A 21,622-nucleotide genomic window follows, 5' to 3' on the forward strand; every position below is an offset into this window, starting at 1 on the left:
TTTGAGGAAGAAAGAATGACAATCTCTCAACCTGAGGAACAGACGCTATCTGTTTGGGAGAGATGGGACCTGCCACTGTTCTAACTGACTTAGGTACCGATCTTACCATTCAGAAGGGAAACTGCTGCCTGAACTCCCTTATTTTCCAAATGGAAGTAATCAGAGTGTTTTCCTATGTGCCGTTATAGAATGAAATGAACCCATCTGTGTGAAGTGTTCCAAACAATTCTTGAAACCCAGTAAGTAGGGTATTCCTAATGATGTCTTTGACTGCTCCGGTATTTACTCTGTTCCAAGGAGCGACCTCTCATCGCTGCTCTTCTCCCCACAATACCTCTAGGGGAGAGATGAAGTTTCTGTCACCACTTTACTGAGGAAAAAGATGAAAATTTGAAATAGAAATGGCCCAGGTCTATTAAGTTCTCTATGCCCTGACCGGAATGACTGTTGTGGACTAGGTGAGACTTTTCTCCTGGTAAATTAGGAGAAATTGATGGGAAAGCTGAGAACCAGGGTGTTACCCCCATCAATTCAAATTATGTCTCTTCTAAGACCTCTTGTTTTTGTTTCTACACAACTGCTGATCTAATCGTTGTTAGGGTTTTTCTTCTAGAAAACTGGATTCCATGCTTGTTAAACAGCACCATCGTATTGCCTAAATGACAGCATTTAGAAACTGCTAGAAAATAAATGCTAAAACTTAAAAGCCAAACTTTAGTACCAGAGGTAAAAACCTGCAATTATTAATTTATATCAAAGACCCAAGAATTATTAGATAAAAGACCTGAAAATTTATCCATAAGTCACTGATTTGAAAAAGATGCAGTGCCACTTTGCCTGTACACCATTCCCTTAAACTTAACTCCAAATCTCTCTAAAGAAGATACTTTGCCCGCTATAGTAAAGAATCTTAGATTAATAAACTCTAAAAGGCCAAGTTGTCATCTCTACATGCATGGTGACGCTGGGAGAAACAGCTTTCTACAACTTCTAAGTAACTAAGAAGCCAAATTGATTGACTGTGACATCAGGCAGATGAGATAGAACAACTGTCAGAATGATATTGTAACTTTTGGTGGCAAATCCCATCTCACTTAACAGATCATCAATCAACATTTTGTATTGAACACGACTCAAGCATGGATCACATTAAGTTAGAATCTCCTTGAGTCTTGAATCTTCCTGAATTCTTTATAACAGTATACCCAATAATTCTTCACTTTCACAGAATAAAAACTGTGCCCAAAATAAAAAACCTTTGGGGGAGAAATCAACAGAATTGAGATGATAGATAAGACAATTTTCTTTTTTCTAAATTTAACTTTTTATTTCAAACATTTTATTCATAGACTTGTTTTAGGGCAGAGATAAAAAATATGCCCAAAGTATTACTCCTGCCACCAAGATCCTCCATGTGAGAGAAGAAAGGAGACACAGCCTTATAGTGACATGTGTGATTCAGGCTGGAAGTACGAACCAGTCTCTGGAATTCCAGAGAGGCAGTAAGGTTATACACAGCATTAGTGGATTCTTTCCCCATTCATTTCCTCAATATTTTTCATGCTAGACATTCATGTTGTTCATATTGCTTCATGTACGTAGAGTAGAGTAGGCCTCAGCATTCGAGGAGGAAAGGGAACCATTGTTCTAGGAAGGAAAAGAGTGATAAGTGGGCAAGCAAATGCAAGAACAGGATGGATACAGCTTTTTGCTTTCAACAAAAATAAGAATAAGGCAGCAGAACAGGAGAGAGAACACCTTGAAGAATGATTAGTATCCACTCTTCTGTCCAGAATTAACGTCAGTGGGTCTCCTTTAAAAATAAAGAAAATATTTACCTCGCAAATACTCTGAAACTTAAATAATTCAACAAAGTCCCTAGTGCTGTGGTAAAGATATATTAAATATTGCTACTTTCGAAAGGGGATTATTTGGCTAATTTTTCCGTAGCTCTCCTATAGTTAAAAATCTCACCAGTCTAATGTAAATTTAGCTGTTATTTTTGGGGGGCACGCTATTTAAGATAGTTCTTATGTGTTTATTGGTTTTGAGAGAGGTTCTGTTCTATAGTTGAGTCTGGCCTAGAACTTCTTATCCTCCTGCTTCCACCTGCACAGTGCTGGGTGCACAAGTATGTGCCACCATATCTGTTTGTTGATATCTCCTATTTCACAGAAGAGTACTGAAGCTGCAAAGGGTAAAATGGCTTGTTCCCTGTCACACAGATATGGGTAGAACTGGAAATAAAGTACAGCTCTGTCTGAATAGTTGTCCCCTTATTCATTATATAACTCTTAAATTAGCCTAGACCATATCATCCAAAAGGGACTTGGGTGTATGCAAATCTATGTCAAAAGCCTGGACTACAAACCCAGGCCTCACAAACCCTGCTTTGCCTCATAGACCTTACAGACTCAACTGAGTTTCTAGTCCAATAGATAAGAAGGTAAATGCAAAAGAAGCCTCATTCTGTACATTGGGTCAATACGATGATGAAGTGGTCACCCCTTAGCAAGGATGCAAATTCCACAACAGGACAGTGAATATAACCACCCATACATGGAAAAAGTATATGCATATTACTTTGGAATTTCATATCTTCCTTATGATTAATCACCACACATACAATTCCTCATATTAAACATATTCCACATTACAGACATCAAAACCCAAAGGAGCTGGGCAGTGGTGGCGCACACCTTAAATCCGAGCATTCAGGAAGCAGAGGCAGACAGATCTCAGTGAGTTCGAGGTCAGTCTGCCTGGAAGAGCTAATCCCAGGACAGACTCCAAAACTACAGAGAAACCCTGTCTTGAAAGCCTCTCCCCCCCCCCCCAAAAAAAACCAAAACATACAAACAAAAAGGAGCTCTGAGTGACGTTGGCTGGGAACTGAGGCTAGTAATCAGGTTCTGGTTTTGAACAATGTGTGTAGCACATCAGAGAGCCAAAATAGAGCCAGTTGTGTGGTGCATGTCTGAAATCCCATTGCCATCCTCTGGGAAGACACAGTACAGTTTAGGATACAAGAGACCCTATCTAAAAATAAAAATTAAGAAAAGCTGAAATCATGAAAATGGGTTGAGTTTGCGATTTGTTGGAGGCATGAAACACAGCTGGGCTGCAGTTTGTTTCTGTGTATTCTTCCAGGCTAGCGAGGAAATTAGCTCTGTAGCTCTAACAGGTCTCACCAAGGTCCAGACTGTGTGTTCTGAGTGAGATACATCCCAGGCACTGCCAGTCTTTCGATAAAGGATGGTGTCCGAGAGTTTTAGAAGGAAAAAACCCTAAATGCCCATGAAACTCTTGATAAATTTCAGAGCTTTACTTCTCCTCTGTCATTCAGACTTTAGATTTTAAGACTGGTTTTCAAAGCTTCTAGTGGGCAAACAAAGGACAACAGACCACCGGTGTACATTTCAGTCACCTCTTGCCAGACCATGACTGTATAGCTAGAAAAGCAAGGGAGAGAGAGAAGGTTGGAAAAAATGTCACCTTCAGAAAGAATGTGCAGAGAACTGTTACACCTAGCAGCCAAAATCCCAATTTCCTTGCTAAAAGGACTGACCATTTAGAATGTCTAAGGCGGGTTCTGTGGCATTACCATGCCCGAGAACAGATGACGACATATACAAGGAAACCCACTTTAAGAGTTTTTAAATAAAGAGTAGGGAAAGGAAAAAAGAGAGGGCACAGACCTCTCTGAAAGAACGTGGTGAAAGAGAGAGTTTGTGATGGGCCTGTTAGCCTTTTAAAGGTAGTTCAGTGCATACATATAGGGGATTGTGTGGCTACGCCATGCAAGTTTATAGATTATGAGACCATGCTGTGCATGTGCGTAGATTACATAGGGCATAAGACCCTAGGGTGACTAGGCAATTTGCCTGAATGCTGCTGGCGCATGTGCAGCCTTGGGACCCCGAAACTGGTAACACCTGGGATGACTAAGCATTTTGCCTGAATGCTAACAGCCGTGGGACGCCAAACGCGGTGAAAATCATAACATTCTGAGCAGGATAAAATGTTCAAAATCAGTAACCATAAGTTACAGAGCAAAACTAAGGACGCTGAAGTAAGACGTATGAGGCAGCTGTTCCCCACAGTTAGCATTTTGCTGGTAACTTACCTGGAAAAGATAGCACATAGAATGGCTCAAGAACAAACCAAAATCACAGCAGATAAAACGTAGCATGGCTCACAAAAAAAAAAAAAAAAGGAAAGAAAAGAAAATTCAAAGTGACATTTTATTTTCTAAATTCAGATATTATTGTAATTTGAATCTCAATGCCGCCAGCTGAGATTTGCCTTTCCCGGCGCGTTTCCAGATATCCACCTCCTGCGAGCAAGAAAACATCCAAGCAACAGGGGGAAGAGTCAGCCTTTCATCGGGCAGCATTATCAAGACTAAGTAATCAATCCTGGAACAGCCATGCAGCAATAGTTGCTAGCATTATGGAAAGTTCTGCTCGGAGCCTAACTATAGAAGCTACATAGAACACAATCGCCTGTAACAGAAGAACCCTGAAATAAGACGCATTCAAAAACATGTCCCAACAGGGTTTAATGTCACAGTGAGAAAAGAAATCGCCTTGCTATTTACTTCAGGCGTTTGGCTCAGTTTAGAAATAATTCATTTCATGCTGGCTTCCTTCTTACATACAGCCTCCATCGATTCCAACTCTAAACCCAAACTTTTGCTTTGTTTGCTGTTTTGAAAACATCAGAAAAAAATATTTTCTCTCAAAATTTAAGGTACTTAATAAAGATTAAAAAAAGACTATGCTCTCAAATGTGCATATCTTCTCAAGGTAGCCTTGTACACTAACATTAATTTTCTGCTGTCAATTTTACCCTCTACAATGCAGGTGAGGCAGGGCTGATGTGAAGAGAATACACATCCATGTGCCATGGACCAACACAGATTCTGTCAGATGTCTTATTTTCTTCCCTTTAGGATGCTAATTCCTGTTACTAGAGTAGGATATTCTCAGCATCCATCCTGTGTTGCCGTTTTATATGAAAACATGCTTAGAAATTACTGCACATTCCCTCCATAACAGGCACTCAGCTTTCTTGTGTGCTAAGAACTGTCAACATGAGTTGTCTTTGGTCCTCACTTTCACATAGCTCAAAGTCCCATCCCCATGCCCTCTTGATGGGTTTTTGCCTCATGTTCATCCTATATCATACATCTGTGTAAAGCACTGTCCAATTTGCCTAGAAAGTCTTGCACACTTACATTGGGTGACACTTGCATATTTTCCTGTGGAACTGTGGTCGTCAGATAGAAAAAGTCACACTGTGTGTTGCATAGAAATACATTTGCAGGTAACCTTAACTCTGGTATCTTTCGATGGCAGATCATGTGGCCCTACTAAATCTGAGGGCCTCCTGAGTCTTAAAGTTCAGTTTCATCTTCTTGTTTGTGTCTTTTAGGGAAAACGTCCACCTTAACCCCTTCTAGACCTGTGGAGAAAAAAGGAAAAACTTTTTGTTGTATGCACCACTTTCATAATCCTATACCTTTAAAAACCATCTACCAGTGTGCACCTATATCTTTCAAAACCATCTACCAGTGTGCCCCATACCTTATAAACCATCTACCGGTGTGCCCCTATGCTTTTAAAGACCATCTACCAGTGTGCCCCTTTCCCTCAAGCCCTATCTCTCAAGAAAGAATTACCAAATACAATTTAAAATTTTATTCTGAATAGAACATTCAATACTGGGTGGCAGAAGTAGTCATGAAGCCCATGGAATTGCATTTCTGCATGGCTTCCTGTCAAGAGACCCATAAGCAATGTGGAGTGCAGTGTCTGACAGTCATGGTCCTCCACAGTGAATCGTTACGCAGCCTTTATTCATTTTTATTGTGCTTCTGTGGATCTTGAGCTGATTCCAAGACCCTTTCCAGTCTCATTACTCAACTTTTAAACACCAGTGGTGACCTCACACTGCTATGCAATGCCTCACACCGATTATGGTTTTCAAAACTGAATGTCCAGACATACATCAAAAGAAAACGGAACACTCTGTTAGCAAGAAAAAAACAAAACAAAACAAAAAAAAACCAGGGCCCCAATCAGCACGAAGGCTTGGCTACACTCAGATCTATTTAAATATCAAGTCAGTTTATCCTTCAACTGCCTCAATTAATATAACAAAATGCAAAAGGTCATTGATCATTTTGCTGAGAGCTAAGAGCAAAATATATCCAGTTTCGGAACACTTTGTTAATATGCAGAAAGCAAGAGAACATGGATAGAGTCCAGACACAGAATGTATTGCTGCCCTTTAAAGGATGGCATTAGAATATTAAAGACTAACTGGTTTGTATTCATTAACCAACCATTGCTTTCAGAATGAAGTGTTCTGAAAGTGAGTCTCCCAGTCATAAAAAAAGAAAAAAGTGCGAAAGCCACAGCACTTTGCTAATTTAAAGGACTCTTATCTCACACATATTTGGTAAGAATAAACATTTACCCAGCAATACAACCATTCACTGAGCATGTGTTGTGGGTTAGGCTTCTGTACTGAGGGCTCCTCCTGACTTTTTATCCCCAAGATGTGTTTCCCAAGTTTCATCTTGACTTATTTTTCTTGAGAAGTCGAAAGCAGAGCACTGGACTTATACTATAGGGAATCCAAAATTGGTAAAGAACTTGTTCACAAATTAAGATTTCCTGCTATGATGCCTGGAAAACCACCCATTAAGCAAAGAGGTAAAGAGCTGTCAATAGAAATTCTTTAAGGAGAGCTTTGAACGACACCTTTTTAGCCTTAGCAAAGCTCCTCCACACTGAGAGAGTACAGTGGAAGTTCAAACGTGGGTCATGGTCTCTGTCCTACGTTCCTGGAAGGCAGACACGAACTAGAAAACCTTGACACTGTCTGCCTGTCCCACCTCCTTCTTCTACTGCAGTCATTCATTGCTGCACAAGGCAGTGATGTCTGCTTTGTCTCCTGACAGCAGCGAGTCCCAAGACCACACACAGAACCTTTCCCCCTCTGAAACATTCACAGAATCAAAGTTTAGGTATTTTTCTCAATCAGTACAAGAATCCCAACTAAATATCCTATGCCTTCCTAGGAAGACTAATAAGTTGATCTCTGACAATTAATTAAAATGTCACCAGGTCCCACGAAACCAGAGCCTAATAAATGATTTGCAATTAATTGCACTGTGTCCTAAGAAACGCTAGTTTCCATTACTTTTCATGGTTATTTTCTGCATTTCAATTTTCTTGTTTATTTGTTTCCTTGGGAAGCAGATTGGTGTGAAGGACTCCTGACTGCCTTGTGGCAACTGTTTTTTCCCTAATCAGGACTCTAAATGGAAGACTTCAATTTGGGGCCAAAAGACATAGGGGGAAGCATGGAGATTTCAGGTTTCCAGTGATGTGTGGTAGCAATATTAACCCTTCCAGATTGTCCACAAACAGTATCTATAGAAGTAGATGTCTTCGTTAGTGAACAGGAAGGGAAAGACAATAAGAACTAGAGTCAAGGGTATAGGCTCGACAGCTGCTCTGTCACCTGCAGCAGGCTCCTTTTCTCAGCTTCTCTGAGCTCATTTCCCACTTCCTCATCAACAAAATGGAAACACCATCTTCTCCCACAGATGCTCCAGTGATGTGAAAGAAATCAGCTAATTCCAAAGACCTCAGCTATTAGCTATGACTAGAACTCTATTGGATTCTAGAGAATGATTAAAAATAATTTTTTTATCTGGCTCTTTTTATAAATTGTGTTGATCTCTTAAATGTGGCTGAAAGAGCAAAAGAGATCCTGTCCCCACTAATGATGGACTGGATGCGGTCTCTATCCTGAACACTGGTCCTTCAAGCATCTTATTCCTCATTAACTCCTGTATCATAAATGTTTTCTTTATGGTACTGCTTCCTAGGGAAACAAAAAATGATGTACTATAGTCCATCTTAGGAAGAAAGAAAGAAAGAAAGAAAGAAAGAAAGAAAGAAAGAAAGAAAGAAAGAACACATATTTTTCTCTCCCCTCTCCAGTAAGTGTGTGTGTGTGTGTGTGTGTGTGTGTGTGTGTGTGTGTGTGTGTGTGTGGTGTACAGTGTCTGGACAAACAGAATAGGAACATGGACTGTGATTCCCTAGAGCTGGCACTTAAAAGGGCTGTGAGCCACCTGATGAGCATACTGGGACCCCGATCCTGGAAGAGCAGCAAACATTCTTAACCACTGAGCATCCTTCCAGGAACTGGTCTTCTATTTTTAAGAACAGCATAAAAATATGGATTCAAACTATTTTGGTGTCATCTCACTCTGTGTCTTTCTTGCATTCTAATATATCTCTAAAGTCAATTAGTGTTTTTGTTTTGTATCATAATAAGAATTATCTTTCAAAGTTAAAGGAGAATTTCATATTATTATATAAGATACCAGTCTAAAAAGGTACCAACCAGTAGTTTTACTGCTACAGATGGAACAGAAGTAAAAGGTAAGAGAAAGAACCACAATCAATCACATACAACTTAGACTCCAAAGTTTCATAGCTGTACCAGTCATTGCAACTAAATATTTAAAGTATGAATAAAATTAATGTAATGTGCATGCACTATGAAACAGTATTCGTCAATGAAAAGAATAAGCAACCAATACAACGCTGCCGTACGGGTCACTGAATATCTCAATTTGTGCACAATTGACTGTATGTTTCATTCATATAAAATATTTGAAATAGGTAACTCTATAGGATTACTACTTAGATTAGTAGTGGCCTAGGCTTTGGGAAGGAGGAAGTGGGGAGGATGTGATCGCTAAAGGGGAGCATGCCACCTGCTTTTTTTTTTTCTGTCTTGTCACCTCACTTCACCTCAATACTGAAAGAGAAAGAACATACTTCTGATATTGTTCATTAGAACATCTACAAAGTGTGAACTAAGGAAGTTGGTTTCTCTCAAAGCAACAAGAGACCTAAAGCTTGTTAAATGTGTAAAATATTGCATCTAAAGAAAATCAATTAGTTATTATCTGCATGCAAAGATGATCTCTGCAATAATTACGTACATTCATCATGTTGTTGGGAAACTATGATCTCTCTATAATGCCCTTAATGGGAGGTTAGAATTTCATGGTGCTTTAGGGTTTCTAAGTCCCACCCCACTCATTATTTTAATCCCTCAATAACTCTGTGAAGCGAAGAAAACATAACAGGCAGATCTTCAGATGTCCAAATGGAACAATAACTTGATTAAGATCTTAAAACTACTTCTAGAATCAAAGCCAGGTGATCTTACTGTAAGTCCAATGTGAGCAATGCCAGATTTCACTGAGCACCAAGTTAAGAAGAATCTGCTAAAAGAGACCCTTGATCACCTCACTCCAGCAGGACCCCCATTTCCTGGTCTGAAAACTGGCAGACACAGTACTCCCCCCAAGTGGTTATAATCTTTTCAGTTGTGATTAGAAATATGTAACACTCGTGTGTTACCTGATACCGAGAAGACATGCCACAGCTCCTGCAATTTTTCTGCATCTTAAAGCACAATTATGTTATCACTGATGATGGAAGGTACTTTGGTTCCATCTTACAGATGGCTTATGAGGAAGTCTAGGATAATTTCCTGTAGTTAAGGAGATGGATTTAGTATTTGTCACAGACACACTTGTAAGCAGCAAGGAAAACCTTAGCTGGACTAATCCCACCTACTGTTGAAGTGGGTGGCTCCTGACGGCATCGCATTCCAAGTACTCAGAGGTCCCTGTAGGTCGGGACTTTTTTTCAATCAGAGAAATTTGTCTTAAAGTCTCTAGGAGTTCTTAAGACAGAAAGTCCTATAAATACTTAGGTTTTCTAATGCTTAGGGACATCCTTCAACAAAGAGTAGCAGGTAGTTGGTGAATAAATGTCCTTTGTGACAGATAATTCTGGAATACAGAATTTGAGTTCAGTTGTCCAAGCGAGAGCTATCTCAACTAAACTCCTATTTTGTTCTTTCCTTTTGGGTCACATTCTTCTCTGCTCCCTCAATCCTACTTTCTGGGTTAAACTTCACAAAAAAATCCAACCTGACTGAAAGGCAGTCTTACACGACATCTTGGAAAAGATAACTGTGGAAGGGAAGAAGGTGGCAGGATCAGCTTGATTTGTTTCTGTTGGTGTCTGTACTGCATCTCTCTGTTTCTCCACAGGTCACCAAGATGCTGGCAGTGGTTGTAATTCTGTTTGCCCTTTTATGGATGCCCTACAGGACTCTTGTGGTTGTCAACTCATTTCTCTCTAGCCCTTTCCAGGAAAATTGGTTCCTGCTCTTTTGCAGAATTTGCATTTACCTCAACAGTGCCATCAACCCAGTGATTTACAACCTCATGTCTCAGAAATTCCGTGCAGCCTTCAGAAAGCTCTGCAATTGCAAGCAGAAGCCCACAGAGAAACCGGCCAGCTACAGCGTGGCTCTAAATTACAGCGTCATCAAGGAGTCAGACCGGTTCAGCACAGAGCTGGATGACATCACCGTCACTGAGACTTACGTGTCAACCACAAAAGTGTCATTTGATGACACCTGCTTGGCTTCTGAGGTAACCTTTAGTCAGAGCTGATTCATGAATGAGAAGCAAGTGAATCATGGTGAGATTCTGTGCTGTGATCTATGTGAAAGAAAACACTTACCTTGGAGACATAGCAGGCAGGCTTGACTTTGATTCTACATGTCTTGGCCCTGCATGCTTTAACCCATGACTGTGTTTTTTCACTTTCCTTCTTTCCAAACTAGAATCGCAGAACTGGGGTCTGTCTCTGAAGGGGATAAATGATAGAAACTAAAGGGCGGGTCGCTTTCATTTAAAGTGAGAAATCCTTCTCTTTCCTGGGGTAAAGACATTGCCATGAAATCTAGACAATAGTTTAAATTCTTTGCAAAAACCTTATCAAATGTGATTTCATACACACAAGCTCCAAATACCTACACATTTTGCAATTTGAAAAAATGTGATTTTTAAATGATTTAATTTAGCATTTCATTTAACAACATTCAGTACTGTTTCATGAATACCTAAACTACATATTTTAAAAATGAACTAGAAACTTAAAATACCCCCAAATCATAAACATGAGGATTTGATTTAAAGCAAACCTAAGTTTTGTCAGCTCTTAGGTTTCCAAAATGACGAATGGAATAAAGGCGTGCCCAGCCTAAACTTTTGTGAAGCAACCTCCTAGCATACAATGAAATTCAAATATATAGCAAGTGCCAGGCTGGCTATTTAAAACATGGTTTCACTTTTTTCCTCAAAACCTTTAAAGCCAAAATCCCCTTTGAACTTTCTTGTTCATAAGCTAATGAGCTATGTCAAGCAAATTCTTCCAGCTGGGCCATGCTTAAAAGTCTGAAGCAGTTTCTGAGGTTCAGCTGTTTGAAATCAGTCAAATTCTGGCTATTTTGTCTCAAGGCGAAGACACCCGACTCTGAGTGGGACTTTAACTTGCCTCCAATTGCCTTTCACTGCCTCCCTTGTCATTTTTCAGACTTACTTCACTTCAAAAACTTAGGTTATTTTGTTTACAGATTCTAAATTAAAACACTGCAAACCTCCTGAGTTTATTTTAAACTGATTTCAGCCTATTATTGCTAGCTCATCTGCACAGGTTGAACTTTGACCTAGCCTTCTAGTTATTATTAGACAGGTATGAATGTGCCTCTACCCAGGAGGCTTACAGGTATTATTTTAATCCTCTTCAAATAACTCACCCACTGGGATAAAGCCAGTCAGATATTGAAGACTATAAATTGGTCTTGGTGATAGCTTCGTAGTCATTAATTTTTAATAGTTGGGCCTAAAAGCCATATTTTTAAGGGCCCCATAAAGTTGTTACTTTCCTCTCTCCAGTATATATCTTTAGTTTATGGTTTTTCTTTAAAGTTTATTTGATAATGATAATTAACCCTTTAAACCTTCTTAATAAAGAATATATTGAGTTCATAGATGCTGTCATTCAGGATCTATTCTAGGTAATCTTGTATGAAATTTTCTTTATCTACTCCAGAAAGACATTTTTCTCTTTCCACATTATCAGTAAAAAGATGCAATCAAAAATTTACAGAAAGGACCACAAGTTTACCTGCATATCACTAAGCAATCTATTTCATTTAATTTCTATTCTGGATTAATTACTACTGGAGTATTATAGAGAGGAAAATAGAATGACCCAACCTCAAATCACATAAGTACATATTTAGGTGCAAGAAAATACACATCCACATGTACAAAAATTTATGTAAAAGAGAATTGGAATATATTAAACGTCCTACATTAGGGAGAGGAAATAATATTATTGAACATCTACTATGTGTTTGACACACTGGTAGACTCTTAAGCACTGTTATCTCAGTCACCGTGTCTTCAAACATCATGTGGCAACTACAGAGAGGGAATAATTTTTTTCCTTTTGTAAAGTTGATAATTAAATTATTGTGATCCAGTGGCCACACAATACATAAGACACATATGAATAACAGTGTCAGATATTGAAAACAACATGTTTAACATAATATACATATATACGCATGATAAATCCACTTTTCTGACCTTAGAACATTTAATATATAGCCTCAGTTTTTCCCTTTTAAGTTTTGAAAAGTTGTTAGCTTTTTTTTTTAGATCAGATAAGAAATTCAAAAGAATTTAGTCCATAGTGCTTCACCTTCAAAGAAAATGCCATTCTAAAAGTAAATGTTTCTGTGTAACGGCCAACAGATATCTGAATTTACACCAAGGAGGTATAACTTTCTAAAATATTCAATATCATGCTGTATTAACTCCATAGATAATCAGAACTATATATCATCAAATGGAAACTAAAGGACCAAATTAAGATGTGCTGGTGTAGAGAAATTATCTTATTAAGAAACTCCCTAAGGTTTCTAGAGTTGTAATATTACTTCTAATTCTGTTAATTGCTGAGGGGCTTTGGGAAGATTGAACACCTGAGGAAAGGTGGCAAAGGTGGATGAATCCCAAAAGCGAATAAAGATTCCCTCTTAGGGTTTCTTCCTCTGTTTGGGCAAACCTTTCAAGTTTGACGCAGATCACAAGTATTCTACATGTTGAAGTTAAATGGGAAAGATTCAAACCCCATAAACATTTCTAAGTAGGTGAAATGCGCAGAATTATGGGTACACCTTGATAACGTACCCAAAGCAATGAGTGGTTTGTGTGAACAGCTTAGCAAAGCCGTGTAAAGAAGGCGGACACTAACCAGGTTTTAAGTCGCTAGTGGAGCTGTTTCATGGAGGGTGCATGTCTTAGCAAAGCAAGAGCTACACTGTTCTGGTCTCTTCTTTAAAAATGTGGACCCAACAGGGGTTGGAGTGATGGCTCCGTGGTTAAGAGCACTGACTGCTCTTTCAGAGGACTGGGGTTCAATTCCCAGCACCCACATGGCAGCTCACAGCTGTCTGAAGATCCAGTTGCAAAGGATCTGACACCTTCACACAAATGAACATAAAATAAAAGTTAGATAAACCATAAAAAAGTTGGAAGAATTAACTTTTTGTTGTTGTTGTTCCTGTCCTGGAACTAGCTCTTGTAGACCATGAAGAATTAACTTTTAAGAGGACAATAATTTGAATTATTAACCCACAGTTCTATTAATTTTACAAACAACATATTCAGTATTATTTTCCTTCTGATTCAACTCCTAGAGGGGATGGGGTTTTGCATGTGAAGTCAGGAAAGCATATGGGATTGCAAAAAGACTAGGAAGTCCCAAGCTAAAGAAACATTTCAAATATTTAGAACCATTCTGGCAACAAGGACACAAACTTGAGACTCTGAAGCATTTATTTTAAATTTCTTCAGCTGGTAATGAATAAATATATACAAAAACAAACACTGTGATGAACAAATAAAAAGTGTGACACTAGCAAACACACACAAATCTTGTAGAACACTGTATTGATAGTTGTCTCCCTGTTCTCTCCTTTCAAACTGTCATCCTTCCGCAAGTACCACTTTACACAGAGCAGGAAAACTCTGCTAAACTTCCTCAAAGAGCAAATGTGGACCTGAAGTATCCTAAGTGAATGTACAAATGTTCTGCTGAAAATACTAAGTATAGGAGAATATTATGCAAATTCTAATTTTTATAAATGTATTAATTAATGAAAAATTGGTGTGTTGCTTCTACAATTTCTATTTAGGTTTGCCATGATTTGTATAGTAGGAATAATGTGGAATTGATATGTTTAGAGATATGAAAATGAGATGATGAATATGAATAGAGACTTGGCATTTCACAAGCTGTAGTCAGAAACCTGGAAAAGAACATTAAATATATCTAAAAACCACTGCTAAAATTTTGTGAGAGACAAACAAGCCTTTTCTATTCTTACAAAACTTACCCCAAAATGAAAGAAAGCAGTTCTGTGTTATATAACCTAAGATAGCAACTCTTTGGCAGTATTTAGAATGCAGATTAGAGTCATAGGAACTATAGCCTAAACCAAATTTTAATATTCCACCTGCTAATACCTAAGATGACTTGATAGAAGAATTACTTATATACTCTATTTTAATGGACTATAATTAGGAATAACTATTTTCACTCTTAGTTTTACTTTCCACAAAATAAAGAAGACCATAAAGGACACTGGAAGGTTTTCCTTGTGTGTTTATTTCATAATTATGATCTTAAATCATTCAGCAGTTGATGCCATTCAGGAGAGTTGCACACTGGGATACAGTTTACTATTAAGATTTTTCAACAGCAAATGGACTGCATTGACTGGCAAGTTTAATCCACATTATTCTTAATTCGATACCCAAATAATATCCTTTGACAAGAGTGATCATGGATGTTTGTATTCAATATTATCAGACCAAACAAGATGTAATCTGCCTTCTTTTATACAAAGCACCTATATGCTAACCAAATAGAATATGGTTTTTTCATATTTTAAGAATTCTGTCTAGAAACACTGGAAAAGGCTGGGACATGCAATATTAAGTTAGTACATTGCCCAAAACTATCAAATCTGAATGTAGCAAGACAAGAAAAGAATTTAGTGACCAATAAACTACATAGTCACATAATGATGGCTTCAAGTATTGATAGAGGCCCATACCGTAGAATCTCAGCTGAAATAATGGAAATGTTATTTCGGCAGGAAATGAAATAATGGGTATTGAAAGTTATACTAAGAGGCTGGTAACCAGTAGTGTTAACCAGTAGTGTTAGTTAGCGTTCCTGCAAGCGTTTAAGTGACTCTTTCTTTCTTTCTTTACAGAAAAATGGATCCCACTCATGTGCATATTCTTTGACTGCCAAACAGGAGGAAATATGAACTCCTCACCAACATCTTGGACCAGTATTAATAAAGGTGAAATCTTTCCAGAAAAGAAACAAGTACAGTACGACTCAGAATAAGTTTGTTCCAACTGACCAAAGGCCTTCATCCAGAAGTCAGTAAGGGCATCATGATACTGACAGGGTACAGGATGGCACAATAAGAAATCAAATATTTAATCCCTATGAGTACAAGCCACTCCTGTTTTGATATACATAAAAATTACTGGAGAGTTTATTTTAATATGTGCTTTGTCTATCTCTGTCTCAAGAAATTATCATTTACTGAGCTCATCCTGAAAGTCACTTTGTTCTGAGCCTCCACATGTACCCTTCAAGAATCTTAAATACTGAATAACTCTGAATAAGCAAATAAACAGAAAATGTCATTAGGACAAATTCATTTCATCTTCACAGCCCACAAATTAAAGTCAGACCATGACTTTGACACTGACTTTCTGCTGAATGATTGAATAAGTAAATCAGTGAATCTCCAACCAAAAATTATAACCTAGATGGGCTGTGGTGGAACACTCCTTTAACCCTAGCACTTGAGAGGCAGAGACAGGCAGATCTCTGTGAGTTTGAGGCCAGCCTGATCTATAGAATGAGTCCAGGACAGGCTCCAAAAAGCTACAGAGAATCTTTGTTTTGAAACCACCCCCCCACACCAAAAAAAAAACCAAAAAGAAAATATAACCTAAAATATTTATGCTGCCTGATTTTCCTGTAGATTTATCTTTACAACTATGTAACTTCTTTATTGATTGTTTTTATTGTCTAAAATCATTTATTTTCTTGGCTCATTAAAATGTACTATAATTGTGCCAGGTGATGATGACAACCACCCCTTGTGTATACACCATGAGCGCGACCTTGTGTATACACCATGAACGCGGCCTTGTGTATACACCATGAGCGCAACCTTGTGTATACACCATGAACGCGACCTTGTGTATATACCATGAGCGCGACTTTGTGTATACACCATGAACGCGACCTTGTGTATACACCATGAACACAACCTTGTGTATACATCATGAGTGTGACCTTGTGTATACACCATGAGCTCAACCTTGTGTATATACCATGAGTGCAAACTTCAATAGCATCCTCACATCTGTCACCTAATTTAGTAATGATCAAGATTACTACATTGTCTGTTTGCTCAGAGAGTGATAACAGATTATCACTAAAATGCGAATAAAATGAATAAAACATGCAGAGTACATAATAGAAAGACAAGCTATATATTTCATACTGCAAACATTAGAATTCCTCTAGGGGAATAGACTATCAGCGAGTCCTAGAGTCGTGTGAAGGATTTTATAAAGAAGATTGGATTTCTTTTAAGGATAGACTTGGTTTAGATAGTCAAGAAAAGACAATCCATACAAGAGAAAGAAAATGAATAAGTGCAGGTTTAAAAGAATCAGCTCTGGTTATTAAGGCTGTTTCTAGTGTGGTATGATCATCAGAAATTAGCTAAGGTAAGCCACTAGCAGAAAGGAAAGAAAGAGAAATAAAGGACTTCCTGATATTTATATTGGATGAGGAAATAGTCACCCAGACACCATAGGTAGATGTGTGTATAAATAAGCTATTGTGTATTTTCTAAACCTTGTGAATTTCATTTGCTATCTACAGAAAATATAGTATACTATTTGTCTTCTCTGTGTTACAATTCTGAAAGTATTCTTAAAGTCACAATTTTCCAAGTAAAAACTATATTGTATAGGTGCATATCTTTTCTATACACATTGTCATCATCTATGGAGAAATATTTATTTATGTATATATGATTCAGAGGTCCCCAACAGCCATGAAGTTATCCAGTTATGCTATATAGAGATCTATGCTAGCTCCTAGGCCTTTTGTGAACCTAAGCATCCATATGAATTGTGAAACTGAGAAGCAGTGCATAGTTTTATAGTCCTCGACCTGCTGACTTGCATGTTGCTTACATTGTGTAGCTGGATGCTTTGCTTTCTTACAATGTACCTCGGAAGACTTTGGTTTCCTTTTATCAGTTGTGGAGAGCTGTGTGCCAATTCATCCCATTGCTTAGAAGTTAACCATTGTGTCCATGTGGGCACAGATTCTTCTTTGAGAATGTTTTGTAGTTTGTGTCCTCTCTACAGTGGGAAACTATCTGTTTCTGCATGTGTATGCCGAGCAATAAAGCATCAAACTGAAAGATCCATGCCCTTTGGTTTCTTTTCTTTGAAATCATCCTTTTTGGATATAGCTTGACTCTAGAACATTTGCCCCAAACATTTCATATTGATACACTGTTATCTGGCATGTGACAGTGATTGTTTTTCCAGATAATTGTATGTAAATGCATAAGTACATACTTTTCAATTTTAGTAAGAAATTTAATGTGTATTGATTCAACAATGACTACCTCATGCTATCCATGATCACACTGGCATTAATGAGTTCATTTAATGTTAATATTAGATGAGGAGAAAATTACAGCTATTAACAAATAGTTGATATTTGGGAACATGTTTGGAGTAGTTGCTTCAAATATTTATTGTCGCCTTTTCACCAATAGCAAAGTATACTCAAATATTTGTATGTAAAGCAGATTACTCTGGTTTTCATTCCATTCCAAATAATCTCAGACAGTGCTGCAACTGGAGAAACAGGTTTAGCCAACACCTAGAACACTCCACCAGCAAACAGATAAAATGTGCTTTGGAATACGAGAGTTAATTCGTGCTCAATAAATCTCAACTTTGTCTGGATGACCCAGTTCTCTCACAACTGTACACAGAGGTTTAATTATGTGTAAGTGAGTGAGTGTGTGTGTGTGTGTGTGTACTTGAAGCCGTGTAATTTTCAGAGGGCAAGAGAAGATTCATTTAGTTGCTTCAAGATTATGAATCACTAATACTATTCACTATTCAATGACACTTTCTTATACCGTGATGCATAACACCTTAAATATTTTAAGTTTTCAACTATCTAAGATAATTAGCTTCATGAGATTTTACCAACTTCTGAAAATGGCAATAAAAACTAATGAAAGCACACTTGCTCACCAAGGTCAGCCAAGGGCAGTAATTTTCTCAGTACCCGGGACACAGTGGACCAGCCATTCAAGAATCTTTTGCTAGTGGGTGAGAATGGACGTGTTATAAAATAAGAGACTGCAATGAAGATGAAGCATGACATATGACACATCCTAGCTACAGTGCAGATCCCTCCACAGACACCAAGAAGTCTTAAAACCCCTCAGATTCAAACAACATTTAGTCATTGCAGTCACTTTAAAACAACTGCAGTTTCACAATTTAATTGTACGTCCTCTGATGAAAGCCATTTGCCTTCCCCATCCCTGTCTCACAATGTCCTTTCTACTGACGTATCCGTTGTAAAAAGTGACATTTGTCACATCATTGTGAATAAGTACTTGCTGGTAGTGGCAGCATTTGGTGGTGCCTTGTGCCCTGAGGGCATTGTGATTCTGTGATTTCGTCACAGCTGTGGTAGACAGGTTCACACACCCTGCAGTTCTTTCCTGTTGAGAAAAGTGAGGTGAAAGCCTCGCTGGCCAGCACATGGTTCAAAGCTATGGAAAGTCTTCGGTATGAACAGAGATAGCCCAGAATTTCAAGGGAGTTAAGACACCTGGGCAAAGCAATCATATAGAGAAAGCTGAAACCCAGTGGGAAATGTCCTCATCTCCTGGTGGGATACTTCTGAACTGGCTGTGCATGGCTAAGCTTCCACTATCCATATGGAAAACAGCCCCCAAACACCTTCCTTTCTCTTTTATCTGACTACTTGCCCTCTGCTTTCTAGAGAACCTCCAACACGAACCATCTGTTTCCAAATCTTTCTTGCATGATCTACTTTATGGCCCCATCAACTTCCAATGTTATAGTAGTTTTTAAGTTTTAAATTTAACTGTTCTCTTCATTATCTCTAATGGAGCCTATGAACATTTGACTCTCAGAGACTGTAATCAATACATATAAAATGGAAATGGAAAACCATAATTTATGAATGAACTAAAAAGACTGAATTACATTTAAAAGTTGTCTTAAGATAACTGGTCACTGTGTGTATTTTTTTTTTTCAATGGAATGTCAAGAATGAGATATGGGTAGCGCCGCCGGGAGTGTCGACGAGGAGAGTCGTGCTGCTGCGTCCGTGCTACTCGAGCTGCGGGCACTGCGAGCGAGAGCCGAGTACGCGGACCGGCCATCATGTCACGCTACGGGCGGTATGGAGGAGAAACCAAGGTGTATGTTGGCAACCTGGGAACTGGTGCTGGTAAAGGCGAGTTAGAAAGGGCATTCAGTTACTATGGGCCCTTAAGAACAGTGTGGATTGCCAGAAATCCTCCAGGATTTGCCTTTGTGGAATTTGAAGATCCTAGAGATGCGGAAGATGCAGTTCGAGGATTGGATGGGAAGGTGATTTGTGGTTCTCGAGTGAGGGTTGAATTATCAACAGGCATGCCTCGGAGATCTCGTTTTGATAGGCCACCTGCAAGACGTCCCTTTGATCCTAATGATAGATGCTATGAGTGTGGTGAAAAGGGACATTATGCTTATGATTGTCATCGCTATAGCCGTCGAAGAAGAAGCAGGTCACGGTCTAGATCACATTCCCGTTCCAGGGGAAGGCGATACTCTCGCTCACGCAGCAGGAGTCGGGGAAGGAGGTCAAGATCAGCATCTCCTCGAAGATCAAGGTCTGTGTCTCTTCGTAGATCAAGATCAGCTTCACTCAGAAGATCTAGGTCTGGTTCTATAAAAGGATCGAGGTATTTCCAATCCCGTTCAAGGTCGAGATCAAGATCCAGGTCTATTTCACGGCCAAGAAGCAGCCGATCAAAATCCAGATCTCCGTCACCTAAAAGAAGTCGTTCCCCATCAGGAAGTCCACGAAGAAGTGCAAGTCCTGAAAGAATGGACTGAAGTTCTCAAGTTCACCCTTTAGGGAAAAGTTATTTTGTTTACATTATTATAAGGGATTTGTTATGTCTGTAAAATGTAACCTAGGAAGGATCATCAACCATCTAATCAAAATGGATCTGGGTTAATGCTCTGTAAAATTCATAGCAGTTAAGTAATTGTTTTTGTTGAATGTATTAACATCTTTTGGTCTGAAGATGTGGGTTTTTATTTGGTACATTTAAATAAAATGTTTCTAACTAGATTTTTGATTCGTGTTCAATATTAATACTTTTCAATTTGGTAACATCAGGTGTCAAGACAATTGTTAATTGGACTATATCGGCCTGTGAGGTTAAATGGTGTTGGAGTATTAAAAACATCATTCACTAACTGTTCTATACATAACACTGTCCAGGATTTTAAAGGACTTGGAAAATTCCATTTTACCCTTGTACCTTTGGGTTAAATGATCTGTCCTGTTAATAACATGAATGCATCATGGCAGATCCCTAACTGAGAATTGGTGTTAACTAGAAGTCAAGCTAACAGTCTCAAATTTTCAAGCTAGAGGGACCACTGATTTAGCCTATAAATGGGTGCATGACAGTGTAAATGTCATATTAAGAAGTAGGAAGAAAATGATTTCTAGAGGCTGAGATTTTAGTAGCTGTGTGGTTTTTTTCAGACTATTAAGTTGAGATGATTTCTGCTCAATGTACTTTTTCTTTCTTTCAAACAGCCAATTTAATACCAAAAAAAATGCATGTTTAAGAATTGTCTGAATTTGGAACAAAACCCTGTAAACCAGCTTTGCAAAATTATTCAGCCTCAATACTCTTCCTTTGAATGGATTGCCTTATCCTGTGCAAAACCCTGTTAATATCTGAGCTAGATTTTTGCAGTCTGACAACATTGTTCTATTTTGCCAAGCTGGTATAAAGAGATGTTAAGAAAAAATGTTAACGAGACAGCAGTTTTGTAAACCTTACATATTTAGCAGCATTTCATGTAGGTTTTTTTGTTTGTTTTTTAATAGTATCTGGTAGACCTTAGAATGGTATAGCCAGTAGATTCTTATTCAAACTTTTAAGTATACTAAACACAAGGGCAGTAACAGTCATTTTTGAGTGTTTTTTGGACAAACTTTTTACTATATTTCTTAGCCTTGAGTGTAAAAAAAAGTAGCACAGGAGTCTGTCCTTGTCCATTTTAGGCTTTTTCAACAAGTTGTCTGGTATTGCAACTTGAATACTGTACTGGTCTGCCTCAAATTTATTTGGCTGAGTAGAAGTCATTTGGAGTCTTTGTTTTTCAAAATTGATTGGTTGAATACATGGTTTGAAGCTATGTGAGTAATGGGCAGACTTATCTTTTGCACTTGGTTAGCTTTAA

At 38.3% G+C, this 21,622-nt stretch overlaps 2 protein-coding genes across 2 annotated transcripts in view; both read left to right on the forward strand.

Annotated features, from left to right (window-relative positions):
* The window catches only part of Trhr (thyrotropin releasing hormone receptor), a 28,919-nt gene extending 13,607 nt beyond the window's left edge, over positions 1–15,312 (forward strand). The window contains exons 3-4 of the mRNA XM_057792585.1: positions 10,163–10,549; positions 15,256–15,312. Of these exons, the coding sequence (XP_057648568.1) occupies positions 10,163–10,549; positions 15,256–15,312 (444 nt within the window). The remainder of the gene's footprint in view (positions 1–10,162; positions 10,550–15,255) is intronic.
* A 4,134-nt stretch (positions 15,313–19,446) lies between these two features.
* Positions 19,447–20,492, forward strand: LOC130888717 (serine/arginine-rich splicing factor 7). The gene has a single exon (XM_057792010.1). The coding sequence runs from the start codon at positions 19,535–19,537 to the stop codon at positions 20,249–20,251; it is 717 nt and encodes a 238-aa protein (XP_057647993.1). The 5' UTR covers positions 19,447–19,534; the 3' UTR covers positions 20,252–20,492.
* Positions 20,493–21,622: the final 1,130 nt, after the last annotated feature.

The sequence above is a fragment of the Chionomys nivalis genome, chromosome 17 (genome assembly GCF_950005125.1).
Source record: "Chionomys nivalis chromosome 17, mChiNiv1.1, whole genome shotgun sequence".
In the NCBI taxonomy this organism is placed as follows: Eukaryota; Metazoa; Chordata; class Mammalia; order Rodentia; family Cricetidae; genus Chionomys; species Chionomys nivalis.